This window comes from Hippichthys cyanospilos, chromosome 3 (genome assembly GCF_059441005.1).
Source record: "Hippichthys cyanospilos isolate Australia breed blue-spotted pipefish chromosome 3, RoL_Hcya_1.0, whole genome shotgun sequence".
Classification (NCBI taxonomy): domain Eukaryota; kingdom Metazoa; phylum Chordata; class Actinopteri; order Syngnathiformes; family Syngnathidae; genus Hippichthys; species Hippichthys cyanospilos.
In genome coordinates this window covers 16,470,654-16,484,810 of record NC_142371.1, presented here as the reverse complement: position 1 = coordinate 16,484,810, position 14,157 = coordinate 16,470,654, and the positions used below count along the sequence as shown (strand labels likewise).

At 44.9% G+C, this 14,157-nt stretch overlaps 1 protein-coding gene across 2 annotated transcripts; it reads left to right on the top strand.

Moving 5' to 3' along the window:
* The first annotated feature begins 572 nt into the window (after positions 1–572).
* rap1gds1 (RAP1, GTP-GDP dissociation stimulator 1) lies at positions 573–14,141 on the top strand. 2 transcript variants are annotated; one of them, XM_088410125.1, is made up of 15 exons: positions 573–975; positions 2,442–2,549; positions 2,615–2,737; positions 3,182–3,307; positions 5,560–5,706; positions 6,018–6,146; positions 6,361–6,486; positions 7,226–7,369; positions 7,446–7,577; positions 8,084–8,218; positions 8,620–8,745; positions 9,079–9,218; positions 9,292–9,418; positions 9,503–9,631; positions 9,794–14,141. In XM_088410125.1, exons 1-15 carry the CDS (start codon positions 972–974, stop codon positions 9,919–9,921), a joined length of 1,824 nt encoding a protein of 607 aa, XP_088266251.1. In that variant the 5' UTR covers positions 573–971; the 3' UTR covers positions 9,922–14,141. The 2 variants fall into 2 exon arrangements, with proteins under 2 accessions (XP_088266251.1, XP_088266252.1); XM_088410126.1 differs by lacking the exon at positions 5,560–5,706 and having other exon boundaries at positions 579–975.
* Positions 14,142–14,157: the final 16 nt, after the last annotated feature.

Here is a 14,157-nt window from a genome sequence, read left to right as displayed (position 1 = left end):
GACATCCCTGCGTCGGGTTCCGCTACCTCCATCTCCTCACTCAGCACACCCGAACGTGACAGTAAACGTGTCTTGTACACCACTCTGCAAACTGCCACTTCTACAAAACCTGTTGTACGATTGAGCACATTTTCAAAACTTCAATCTTTTTAAACTACTTATTGGAATTGATTCGATTGCCCGGCCCTATAGTTAAAAGTAAAGATAATGAAATGGAAGAAAGACAAACACGTTACAGTGCTCGTAACAGTGTAATACAACGAGAATGACAAGAAAGAGCAAAGAAAAAAATATGTATTTCGTGAAAACCAAAACATTCATTTCAGGTTACAAATGGCAATAGACCAAGAAAAATTATCATTTCATCGGGGGAGATAAACACAATCATATAGGAGGTCTTGAATCGACTTTTTTCCGCAGGACACAACTTCACCAGAAAAAAAGAAATATTGTTATGGAAAAAGTTGCCAATTGACGCGATCTCTTCGTAGCCCCTCTGGCGTTTTATTTCGAAGGTGCAGACGGAAGCCTTTTCCTCCAGACTTCTCGCCTCCTTCACTTTGAAGGGAGTGTCTGCGCCTTCTATTTTGAAAGCTCCGACGCTAAACTTCTCTTACTTCCGGTCTCACTCTCTCACCGCTACTGTACTTTAAAGACGCTCTTACTGGGGAAAAAAACCCAAAACAAAACACTATTTGCTAGTGGTTGGCAATGCCAGCAACTTAATGGAATAGCAGCAGCGAGTGGCAGATTTCCAGCTTTTTGAGGGCGTCGCTGACCGGCTGAGTGCTAGCTGCTTAGCTCGCTCGTGGCGGTGAGCGGATCAGATAAGCGTGGCGAGAAGAATTGGAAGAAGAAGCAGCAGTGCTGTCTCGGGGGGCGCTGGCCTTCATTAGACCCGGCCACGACGAGCTGGAGAGTTTCCACACCCCCCCACCTTCGTCGCTTTCCCGGTGCAGCATCCCGTCGAGATGGGTGAGTCGCCTAGCGGCTAAGCTAACAAGCTAGCCCTGTCAATCAATATCACCTTGCCGGGTTTTTTTTTTTTTTTTTTGGTGGGTGATCGATGACGTCACCGCAGACCTTTTCACTGTTGCTATGTTATTATCGATGTGGGGAAAATGGCAGCCTGGCAAGAAGGGGTGTGTATGTGTGTGTGTGTGCGCGCGCGCGCGCGCGTGGTTCGGATGCTGCATTGCAACGGCAGTAACCGCGGGTCCTTGGGTGTGGGCTCCATCCTCCGAAATGGCTGGTGATGGTGCAGATGGCACTCCTCCATCTTTACAGCTGTTACGCAACACAATCCGCCTGCTGATTTCCATCTTCGTTTAGGTCGTTTGGGTCGGGACTCGGAGCGAGCCTTCTGTGCTGCTTACAAACACTTAGCACAAGCACTCGCCTACATTTGGAAGCAAACTCCCAATCTTTACCATGTCCAGAAATGACAGATGCATAAGAGAAATAGTCGACCTCTGGCCCCTTGACGCTTCAATTATTTCCATTTTTAAAAAAAGCTGGTGGAAAAAAAAGTAAACAGAACAGCAATGCAGACCATTTTTTTCAAGGGGTTTGATCCACATTTACGACAATTGGCTGGAAGGCATTTAAGAACGGGCCACATATCGAATGATAGCTGAGTCAGGTCAAACAAAAACACCAGGAGATAAATACTCCACCCCTGATAAATATTGGATGCAACGACTTAGTGTCGTTACATTACCAACGCATTATAAGGTGCACCGGAAAGCCTGAAAACTGCCAGTTTTCATTTTTGTGGCTTCTATTCGATGCGCCTTATAATGCATGCGCACCAGTACATGAAAACCCATTTAAAATAGACCATAAGTTACCATATTTTCCGTACTGTAGTGCCCACCCAAAAGCCCTAGTTTTTGTCAAAGAAAGTGCGATTTTATCAAATGGATCCAGAAACTGTTTTTGACTCAACAAAATAAAACATTTTAAGGTCTCGGTTTGATTCAAAAATTTAAGTTGAATATTTAATGGAATCGTAGTTACGTTCTTTTAAGCTGTTGATTGGTTTTGGTCTAATATTTTTTTCCATTCTTCAGTCATAATACGACATTTAAATATTTCTATTTCAATTATATAAATATATAAATACACAGCGAAGTTACTTTTGACTTTATCACATTTTTACCATTTTTTTTCATAAAGGGGACCCAACAAAAATACATGTATGTACTGTATGTACTATGTACTGTATGGATAGTGTTGATGCCACTGAACAAAGGACTGGGGATTGAAAGTAAAAATACATTTATATTTGGCAGTTATGAGGCTTTCAAAGTGTGATAATAAGGCCAGGTGGGTGGAAACCCCCGGGGGTTAATAAGCAGCTAATATAAAAGACCGGATGGATGCTTTTCGTCTCATTTCACAAATGGGACAATAATCCATTCTTTATTTTATCCCCCAAGACAACCTGAGTGACGCCTTGGGCAAACTGAAGCTGGCGTCCGGCGACAGCGGCTCGGACGGCGTGGAGAGCTGTCTGGACTGCCTGCTGAAAGCGCTGCTCAGCAACAGTAAGTGGGCTGGCTCGCAAAGGCGCGCCCCCGAGCGCCCGTGCGGAACTTGCGTTTCGCCGCAGACACCGAGGCCAGTGTGAAGATCCAGGAGACCGCTGTTCTTCCCCTGCTCTCCACCCTACTGAGCCCCCAGTCCTCCCACACCCCCAAAGTGGCCAATATCATCGCGGAGGTGGCCAAAAACGGTTAGCCATTTTGTTTTTGGAAGCGGACATTTTACACTTACCGCATTTTTTCCGCATGATAAGGCGCACCCAAAAGCCTTGGATTTTCTCAGAAGCCGACTGTGCGCCATATAATCCGGTGCGCCTCACAGCGCATAAACCTGCGTGTTTTTATTTTCGGGGGGCCAAAACATAAATGAACTTCATCGCCAAGTCAATTTTTCCCTCGGCATTTCGGTTATAAATGTATTTTTTACAACCCAAATTTTTATATCGCCCTGTTTTGATAGTATGTTATGTATGCTCCAATTCTGAATCAATTTATTTTGATACAAGGCACAAAAACCGCGTGGTTTTGCAAAAGAAGCGTGATTTTATCAAATAACACCAGGAACAGAAAATGCGTTTTTTTGCGTGGGCCACTCCGCTCTCCGACTCGTGGGGTTTCAATGCTTTCCTCCGTAGAGTTCATGCGGAGTCCCTGCGTGGAAGCCGGACTCATCCCGCCGCTCGTTCAGCTGCTGAACTCCGGCGATCAGGAGGTTCTCCTGCAGACCGGTCGGGCTCTCGGCAACATCTGTTACGACAGCCGTAAGTAGCGCTTGCATATGAAGGCTGGCGCTGGTTTTGCGTTTCAGGGCGCAGCAGCTTGAGGGCGTCGCGCGCTTTGGTATGTGACGCTTGCGCATTGGGCAACAGCGGGGCCGTCGGTCATGCTTAGCGGGTGTAAGACGATTTTAAGGCACCTACTGAAAGTCGGGCATATTTTGCCATGGATAAGGCGCGCCTAAAAGCCTTCGTTTTATCCAAGGCTGACGGGGCGCCTTGTAATATGGTGCGCCTTATACTGTACGGTGCATAAACTGCATGTTTTTATTTTTGGGGGACAAACAAATTCAGTAACTTAATCGCCATGTAAATTCTGCCATTTTTAACTCTGCTTTTCAGTTATCAATGTATTTTTTGCAATTAAAACGGTCACGCTGTTTGCAATTTTTTATGTTCTAATTTGGAAGCAATTTGTATGGAGACAAGGCGCCAAAACGGCAATTTTTTTGTCCAAGAAAGGGTAACTCTATAAAATAAACTCGACACGGTTTTTAAATGAACAAAACAATATATTTATGGTTTTAGGTTCGATTCGATTAAAAAAAAAATGTTTAATTGAATCCTAATTTTATTCTTTTAAACTCTTGATTGGTCTTGGCATTGATGTAAACAGTCTTTTAGTGCAATCAAGGTATTTTTTCCCCCATTCTTCAGCTAGCACAATCTACAAATCACTTTTTTGTTAGTGACACTTCTCACCAGGAAGCGAAACGCCTCATTGATAGAAGCCACGCCTCTCACTGTGCGGCTGCCACGCCCACTTCATGGCTCCCTTGGAAAGCCGACCGGCCACGAAACATCCGTCCATCCGTTCGTCATCTTGACCGCTTATCCTCACAAGGGAATCTTTCACACAGCAACACCCGTTCTCCCCTCAGGAACACTACGTATAACAAGAGTTCTGCTTGGGGTGAATAATGCACTAAAGTACAACGTTAATCTTCTGGCTGTGCGCTCCCACAAAACCATTTTCACCACGTCCACATTTTCTACAGTAAAACTTTGTAGCTAATGCTGTAATTCCCCAAATATAAGACACACTTTTTCCCCCAAAATGAAGGCCAAACGTATGAGTGTGTCCTACAAACCATAACTTAAAAAGGAGATTTTTTTTTGGACGCTGTTCGAGGAAGATTGTTCTGTCAGCCAAAGCCGAGTTTCGACTCATACCGGCCGTGTTCTTACTTTAAATACTTACCGTAAGGGGACCAATTGAGGAGGGGGATGCCAGTAGGCCGTTAGCAGCCGGTTCCTGTTGCAGCGAACCGCAGCTTGTGTTACCTGAGTTTTGTACGACATTATTTTCAATACGTATAGTTACATATATAATATCCAAGGCTGTTTCGAAGAATTTTCATTTTGTCAGAAAAAAAACCTCAACAGCTGGTCAGTGCTACAGATTTCACAGGTCGGAATATGCAGCTATTAAGGTATGCGTTGCATGAAATAAAATGCTTCCCTGCAGCAAAATAAACAACATTTAGCTCTTGGATCGAAGCCTTTTGTCAACAAGTCCCACGGTGCATAGCAAGAAATTTGCATTATGGGCGTCCGGCTAAGCCACTCAATGAAGTCATTGAAAGGCTTCCGAATGCTGTAAGTTGTCTGATAGCGCCCCGTGGTGGTTTTGGGGTCCCAACACAAAAGTTTCTATTGCACCTTGTTAACGAGTTGCCGTTGAAAGGCTTCATGCAAAAATCGGGGGAAAGGCATGTTAAAACATCGGGTTTTCAAAATGCCCCAAATTGACAATATTGATGACAGTTATTGATGGCTGTAAATGAGCCTGACATGGGCTAGATTTGACATCTGCAGGCTATACCTATATCGAAAGTCAACATGTTTTGACAATCCTAGTGTTTTATTTTCGTACGTTTTTTGACTGTACGCACACGGACCGACTTTGCCTGGTAGCTTGGCGTGACGTCACTTCAATTTGCATATCCAGATCCACGAACCCAAAGGAAAGATTCACGCAAAGCCAGCAAGTGGTGTCTCGCGAGGTCGGAGTGGTGCAAACGAGAGTTCCATTCAAAATCCCTCGCACTAAACACAATTTAGTCGTACTCATACAAATTGTTAAACATCTTTTTCACAGCCATCTTCGTCCATATAAAACCACCTATAATTTCCACACATTTTTTTTTTCCCCCTCATCCAGCGGTCATTCTCCTTTTTTTTTTCCCCTCGCCCCTTTGTGGTTGATTTGTGTTCCGGCCTCTTTTGTTTTGCAGATGAGGGCAGGAGTGCAGTTGACCTGGCAGGCGGGGCTCAGATAGTAGCTGAACACATTAGAACCCTCTCCCAAAATACAGAGCCGGAAAATGAGAAGCTCTTGACAGTCTTTTGTGGCATGCTGATGAACTATAGCAATGATAATGGTAATGAACATCCGAACAACCGTCATCTAATACGCCCGCGTTCTCCCGTACGCCATTGAAAGAAAACAAAAACCACGTGAGGGGTTTTTCATTCTTCTCATCTTTCTTCCACGCTCTGCTATTTTTCCAGCTTTACCTCTGAAATCAGATGGACGTACATGCTACATAAAGTCATTTTACTGGCGAGCCGATCGAAATGAAGCCGTGACCCACATGCGGCCCTTTGGTGGACACGCGCTTTGGTGCCGTCCTTGGCAGTCGCAATCAATTGAGCCAAATGTCTTTCTGCTTCCGCCTTCCCAACGCTGCAGATTCCCTCCAAGGCCAGCTGATCAGCATGGGCGTGATCCCCACTCTGGTCAAGTTGCTCGGCATCCATTCCCACAACGCCGCCTTGACGGAAATGTGTCTCATCGCCTTTGGGAATTTGGCCGAGCTCGGTGAGTGCGGCTGCTCGGGCCCCGCGTCCGTCGGGGTAGGGGGGGGACGTTGTCTTTTATCACTCAAAACACTCGACCGCTTTTGTTCATGCGGTCCGGGCGTCATCCGGAAAAACTAAAAGATTCTGAGGTGTTGCTTCAGGCGGAACAAACGGCATGTGGAGGCGACGGCGTCCTTTGGCATTTTTTGACGCGGCTGCCGTTGTTTTGTCAGAGTCAAGCAAGGAGCAGTTTGCCTCCACCAACATTGCTGAGGAGCTGGTGCGCCTTTTCCAGAAGCAGGTGGAGCATGAGAAGAAAGAGATGATATTTGAGGTCCTGGCTCCCCTCGCCGAAAACGGTAATGCCCCACGTCGTCTTCATCTTTTTTAACTTTCAGTGCCAAGCGTTCTCGGAAATGTGAAAAGATGTCTTTTCAGCGCAGAAATGTCTTTTGCGCTAATGTTTTCTTGTTTTAGTGGCATCTGAACTGTCCTTCCTTCCTATAAAATATGAACATTTACGACAGCGAAGAGCAACTAAATGTTCATCCGCTAAATGGCAGCAAATACATTTAACCAATATTTCCACCGGTTACACAATAGAGGCATTATATCCTCATTCAATGTAATGTATTTACATACGATTGATAGTTGTAGCATCATTATTATGTTAGATGCACTTTTGCACTTTTAGGGCCGGAGCCTTCATGTAAACTAGGGACCTCTGAACCAAATAAAAAGAGAGGGTTCAGAGTGGCTGCTCCAGAACGCGGCAGAATTATACTTGTGCAATCCTTCTCCGTTCTCCTCATGCGTGAGCTGGTCAAATAATCCCCTTTTTCCTTTTTAGTGTATAGTATCTAACAAATGTAAGACAGGTGAACCTGACACTTATGCTACATTTTGAAGAATTCATCACAAAGAATTTGTGACTGGTTTTTGCACTCTTAAAACCAGAAAAAAAAAGTCTTGAATTAGGTTTTCTTACCAAGGAAAAAAAAATCTTACCCCACTGGCAATTTTTGTGGATTTTTTTTTTTCATCCAATATTGCGTTGCACTGGTTTAAAAAAAAAAAAAAAAATCTGCACCCGTCCAGATGCCATCAAGTTGCAAATGGTGGAGGCAGGCTTGGTGGAATGTCTCCTGGAGGTGGTGGCCCAGACAGTGGACGGCAAGCGGGAGGAGGACGTGGCCCAGCTGAAGACGGCCTCGGACCTCATGGTGCTGCTGCTGCTCGGAGGTAAAACGCCGCTTTTTGCCTCCGCCTTCCGCTTCCCGTCCCCGTCATTAACCCTCGAGGCTCATCTGTGGTGCAGACGAGTCCATGCAGAAGCTGTTTGAGGGGGGGAAGGGCAGTGTCTTCCAGAGGGTGCTTTCCTGGATCCCGTCGCACAACCACCAGTTGCAACTGGCGGGGGCACTCGCCATTGCTAATTTCGCCCGGAATGGTAAGATGCCCGTTTGCGCCCTCCTGTCCATAATACAGTGCTTCTCAATTATGTTTTGCAAAGCCCCCCGCCTGGTAGGAGTAAACCCTAACCCTAAACTTGCTGACTTGACTACAAACCCATCACAACATTCAAGACTTCAAGTAACAGTTGAAGGTCACGGGTCAAAGATTTTTTTTTTCCTCGTGTGTTAGCACCTTTTATAGGTGAAGCTAGGAAGCACAAATTGGCTCCTCTTCTATGGAGGAAGATGGCTGTCAAAAAGACGTATGCGTGTTTAAAAATTCGTACGAGTACCACTCTAAACTGTGTTGAGTTTACCAATTGAAAAGTTTTTACGGTGTTTCTACAGGTTACAGCTTAGTCTAAAAGTGAAAAAAGAAACAAAACATAAACAAGGGCATCAAAGGGGCTGAAAAAAAAGATGCCAATCCTTAATTTAATTCCTATTACATCCAAATCTATTTTGAGAAGGACTGCCATAACATAACTCCCCCTGCGGACAGATGGAAACTGCATCCACATGGTGGACACCGGTATCGTACAGAAGCTTTTGGAGCTGTTGGATCGGCACGTCGATGAAGGCAACGTGACAGTTCAACACGCAGCTCTCAGCGCTCTTCGGAATCTAGCCATTCCCGGTAAGCCGAGTCTTCGAATCGTTTACACTGGCGGTTCCCAAGCTTTTTCTGCTGATACCCTGTCAGGTTCACCTGTTAGACCTTTGTAAGAAACTATACGCAAAAAAGGAGAAAATGCATTCTTTTCTAACTCATGCATGAGGAGAACAGGGAAGGACTGCACAATTACAATGATACCGCAGCGTCTCCGAACCTCTAATTACATGAAGGTTCCCGCCCTGGAAAAGAAAAAAACATGGCTGGGACCCAGGAGCCCCTGAAATTACCTCCCTGTACCCTCATTAGTGCACGTACCCTGATTTGAGCACCGACACTTTAGGCTGCAGTAACGGCATCGTGAAAAGTTTTGTTAGATGAGAGTTTTATGAAAGAGTTCATAACCGTGTGTCATTTGCCATCAGTTGTGAACAAATCCAAGATGCTGTCAGCCGGAGTCGCAGATGTGGTGTTGAAGTTCCTGCCGTCAGAGATGCCGCCGGTCCAGTTTAAGCTTCTGGGGACCTTACGCATGCTCATCGACACTCAAGGTGGAAATCTTCCCGTCCTTCCTTCCATACACTATAAAAGATGGCGGCCCGGTATCGGTTCGTGGATCAACTGGTAAAGGGCCACACCTGGAATAATGATGTTTTGGAACTGATTTAGTTTATCCTTTAACAGTTTGTTCATTCGTGCTTTGTCTGTCTCTATCTTCTCTCTGGCCGCTGTTTATATTACATTTTGTAGTGGGGAAGGAGGTGGGGAAGGTCGGGGACCCCTGCTCTGAAGCGCTGATTTATCTAACAAGGGTTCCTCAAAGAATCCACGACGGCACGCGCGGTCACCAGAACATTCCGAATCCGTCTCCTCCTTGATTTCAGTGGAAGCGGCCGACCAGCTCGGGACCAACGGCAAGCTGGTGGAGCGGCTGGTGGAGTGGTGCGAAGCCAAAGATCACGCCGGGGTGATGGGCGAGTCCAACAGGCTCCTTTCCGCTCTCATTCGCCACAGCAAGTGCAAGGTCCCGCTGCCGTTTCGCTTTCAAGCCGACGTTCGGGCCTCCCTTTTCACCCGCCCTTCCTATGCGTTTTCAGGACGTGGTGAGAACGGTCATCCGGGGAGGAGGAGTCAAGCACTTGGTCACCATGGCGACCAGCGAGCACATGATCATGCAGAACGAAGCGCTGGTGGCGCTGGGCCTCATCGCGGCGCTGGATTTGGGTGAGCACCATGGCGGGGAACGACCGGCGCGCCGTGCCGCCGGTCCCCGAAATGAATTCCTGCCGGCGGATGTCACTTCCCTAGCCGCGGCCGAGAAAGACTTCGTGGGAGCCGACCTCGTCGCCGTCCTTCACAAGCTCTTATCGGATGAGAGGAGCGCGCCCGAGATTAAATACAACTCCATGATCCTCATCTGCGCCGTCATGGGCTCCGGTGAGACCGCGCGCACTTAATCACTCCGTGGCCAAGATTCTTTTAGTAGGCCCGCTTCAGCGGTTCTCTCCGCGCCTTTTAAATGAATTCTTTCCCCGTCGCTCCTGCTGAGTTTTGCGTGTTGAAGAAGAAGCCTTAACGTCCGTCCCCGCGCTCTCGCAGAACCCCTCCACAAAGAAGTCCAGGGCCGGGAGTTCATCGAGGTGGTGTCCAAACTTCGCTCGCACGAAAACAAGACGGTGTCCCACCAGGCCTCGCTCACGGAGCAGCGGCTAACCGCCCAGAGCTAAGCGGCCCGCCGCACCCCGTCGCCCGGTTTGATGCGCTAGCTAGCCCTCGTACTGTAAAGCCCGTCGTCATGTGCCAAGGTACCGCGTTGCGTCGACTGCCACGCGGACGTCCGTCCTCTTGACTGGCCCTAAGGGCAGACTGATGCGCGGTGCGAATCGCTGGTTACCGGCAGCGGTGAGCTTGATGGAGGCCAGCTAGCATCAGTCTTTCCTTGGACGCGCTAGCAGAGCTGCAACCATTCGTCGCCAACCGACCGACTCGATCGGGAACCCTTTCCAAATATCCAAATCTTGGGAATTCCAACCTCCCAACAGTAAATATGTTCTGCTTTCCATTGTCATTCTGTTGAATCCAAATAACACCTTTGCTTTTACTTTGGGGAAGACAACAAATTATTACAGACCAAAGCGGTAGCTGAACCCTAATTCGTTTCTTTTGCGTTTTCTGCACCGTCGATTGGAAATAAGGTTCCGTTTATGAATGACAAACGGGAATCAAGACTTATTTGGCCCGTTGCATCCATCAAATCACTGATTATTCAAATGATCATTAGTTGCAGCCCTACATGCTAGTCTTTGTTTTAACTTTGATACTATACCTGCGTAAAGTACCTCCATGCCGAAACGATACCGCGGACAAAAAAAAAAACTGTCCCGCAGGGTCGGTATTCTGCGTCTTTTTAACCCTTCTCTCTCAAACGCACCTGATTCAAATGATTAGGATTAAGATAATCACGCCGGGGTGATTTTTTTTCAAACGCACTTGTCCGAACATGCCCCATTCAAGTGATTTTCAGGCTCCTGCGGAGCTTGCTAATCACCTCGTCGTTTGAATCAGCTGTGTTGGGCTGAGAAAAGCGGAAAACCTGCAGGATACCGGCCCCTATGACCTAATATGTCAGAATCATAGATGACAAAACGCAGAACTTCAAATTTGTAGTATTTTTGTATTTCAAAATATTGGGCAGTGTAAGCTTATATGTAATGATAATATATAGCGCATTACTAAGATGACAATTTCAAGAAGGAATTGTGGATTTGACCAGTGGTTCTCAAATGTCAAGAAACGTCCGGGGTACGTGAGATTTTAGCAGCAAATCTTAACGCCGTCACAGGAAAAGTAGTTTTCTTTTCAAACTAAGAGCAAATGAATTGGAACACAATTGTGACGTTTTACCCAGATGCGCATTGTCATTAGTGACGCAATTTCATGGCAGACGGGTCCGAAATAAATCGGATGATTTCACGTGATCTATTTGATAGAGTTTCCGAACAGAATAGGCCTAGAGGTACCGCCACAATTGTACGGAGCCCATCCGGTGCCAGAGTATGAGAAAAAAAATATTTGCACGAATCCGTACCCTCGGTTTACTGATCCGTTCCCTCAGTTTAGTCATTTGTTCCCTCGGTTTATTAATCCGCTCCCTCAGTTTACTAACCCGTTAAGTCACTTAACTAAATCGCACCCTAAACTGCAGGAACAGTTTGGTAAACTGAGGGTGCGCTTTAGTAAATTGAGGGAACCAGTTGGTAAACTGAGGATGAGTAAACTGAGGGTACAATTTAGCGCACGTCTGTTTTTTCTTCTCCTGGCACCAGAGGGGCCTCGTACAATGGTAATTGCAAAATGTCTTAAATCGTACATGGATGGCACAGGAATTTGTTTAGTCCCCCCCCCCCCCCCCCCCGCATCCGAAATTGCTTTGTGTTGCTTAGAGGCTAAAAGAAATCATTCACATTGCAAAAAAAAAAAAAAAAGGTTGAGGACCACTGGATTGGATTTGCGTAGGGGTTTCAGCCATTGTCCTTACGCAGCAAGTTGGAATCAGTTTTGCAAAAGGGTTTAGCGCAGCTTTTGAAAATATGTCATATCCTTTCATTTGCAGAAGCACTGGTACTCAAAACAAGTGGTAGCCTTTTGTTTTTCGCCGATACTTTAGTTGTATGGGCTTACTGCATCGCGGCAGCTGTGACGCTTTTTTGGGGGGGCGGTTTACCTCAGATTTTTTTTTAGCGTTAAGACATCCATTTTGTGAAATATTTTTTCAGTCAGGGTTTGATTTTGTTTTTAGAATTGCGTGGCTGGCCGCACACACCATACACTACTCATAAAAAGTTTAGGAAAATTTGGTATGTGCCTTCAAAGCTCAAATTAGGAAATTTCGCTCAATGCAGTGTTGCTTTGCTCTATCACTGTTGACGTTTTGCTGTTTTTTGTTTTTTTTTTAACGGCTAGAACATCTGTTGTTCTGCATCCTGATTGGCTAAAGGACCGTAGTCTAATGTCAGTCTTCTCCATGCTGTCTTTTTAAGCGTTGCGGTCAGAAGAACACTGAAATATATATATATATATATATATATATATATATATATATATATATATATATATATATATATATATATATATATATATATATATATAGTAATGTAAATGGTTGAATTTATACTGTATATTGAACAAGGCAAAAGAAATATGATAAATGAAAAAGCATATATAATAACCAAAAAGATTACCGTTAGCAAAATATATATATACCGTATATGTAATAAATGGAAAAAAATGGTCAACCATTATGTACATTGCAAAAAAAAAAACAGAATAACAAAAGATAAATGAAAAAGCATTTATAATAAAACAAAAGCTTACTGTTAGCACAATATACATAATAAATATTTATCTATATAATGCATGAAAAAAGATAAATGCTGTGAACATACTCTATATTGAATAAAACACAACAAAAAATACAAATAAAAAAGTATTTATAATAAAAAGCTTACTGTAAACAAAAAATGCATATATAATAAGAAACTTAATAAGAAAAACTAACCTGAAAAACATATAATAATGAAGAAAAAAAACTACAAAGGAAAACCCTTATAATAAAAGCATTTATAATGAAGAAAACTTGCTGTGGATGGAAAACTATGTAACAAGCAAACCCCCCAAATTTGGAAGGGAGCAGTGAATCCCCAATTTTTTGTGAGTAGTGTACTCAAGGCATGCTTCCACCTTTCTCTCATTTGCTGAGCTTTGACACTTATTTGTATTTATTTATTTTCCTTCTTGCTGCTTATCCAGTAGCGTTGCAACATGGGGTGCGCAGATTTATGGAGAACGTCCCAACACAAGCGTGAGGCGCCTTCCTTCAGTGGGGTGTCAAACTTGATGCCACCTTGTAGTTCTGTGTCAGAGGACCCTAACCCTAACCCTGCCACGTAAATCAATTTGAAGTGTGTTCATCACACACTTAGCCCCAAAATGTAAAAGTGGAATACATTTTGCAAGTTTGGTGTTTTGTCCAATCAGCATTTGGCGGGCCACATAAAATAACGCCACGGGCCGGATCTGGCCCGCGGGCCTCGGGTTTGACAGCCCTACTCTAAAATGAGCCGCTTACCTCCGAGATGGGCTCTTTTCCCGCTTACCGTAACTGCTAAGTATCAGGCGTTTATACTTTGACGCGGAACCCAGCCGAGGCGGGATATTGAAACAGAAGGTGAAAATACGTCCCTGGCATCGAATGAGTTCATCTGAAATCAAATGAACGCAAATATATATTTTTTATTGTTACCCCCGGGGGTCCGCCAACCCCGCTTTTGAGAACCACTGCAATAGAAGATGTTTCTTGCCTACCTGGCGTGGGTGATTTACAATAAAAAGAATCAAACTTTTACAAGCTGAGAAGAAGTTGTTGGTTAGTACTCGCCGATATCGATAGCAACAATTTAACGCCGACCCTGACTGATATCCGAACAAAACTTTCCATGTGATTTCTTTTTCTTCTTCACCTTGTTGCTGGTGCATTTTTGCCAACCTGTTGACATTTTACAGCATTATTATTCATTGAGAGCACAAAATCCCCCCCAAAAATCACTTTTTGCATCAAAGCACACAGCTAGTATCGGAAAGGAAATGCACATTAGCCAAGTGAAGAAAATGCATGAGCCGCCACCCGGGTGGATCTCCCGAGAGCGCTTGAACGTACCACGTCGCTGTAAATCTCGGCATGCCCCCCCCCCCCCTCCCCCCCAACAAATGTCACCATATCGTTGTTGTTGTTTTATTTTTCGGTTATTTATCAAATCTGTGCTCTTAATGAGTCGTATCCATAGCAACGGCATCAAAAGTTCTATAAACGTCAATGTTTGTTGTAAATGTCTCTAAGTTGTACATTTGGAAGATTGTAACAGAAGCTAATTAAAAAATGATAGCTAGGGCGGTTCCCTGTCTTT

Excerpts from the sequence above, each read along its gene's own strand:
- rap1gds1 (XM_088410125.1), top strand. Across the intron at positions 7,578-8,083 it reads TGCTAATTTCGCCCGGAATG|ATGGAAACTGCATCCACATG; the intron begins GTAAGATGCCCG and ends CCCTGCGGACAG. Across the intron at positions 9,632-9,793 it reads CTGCGCCGTCATGGGCTCCG|AACCCCTCCACAAAGAAGTC; the intron begins GTGAGACCGCGC and ends GCGCTCTCGCAG.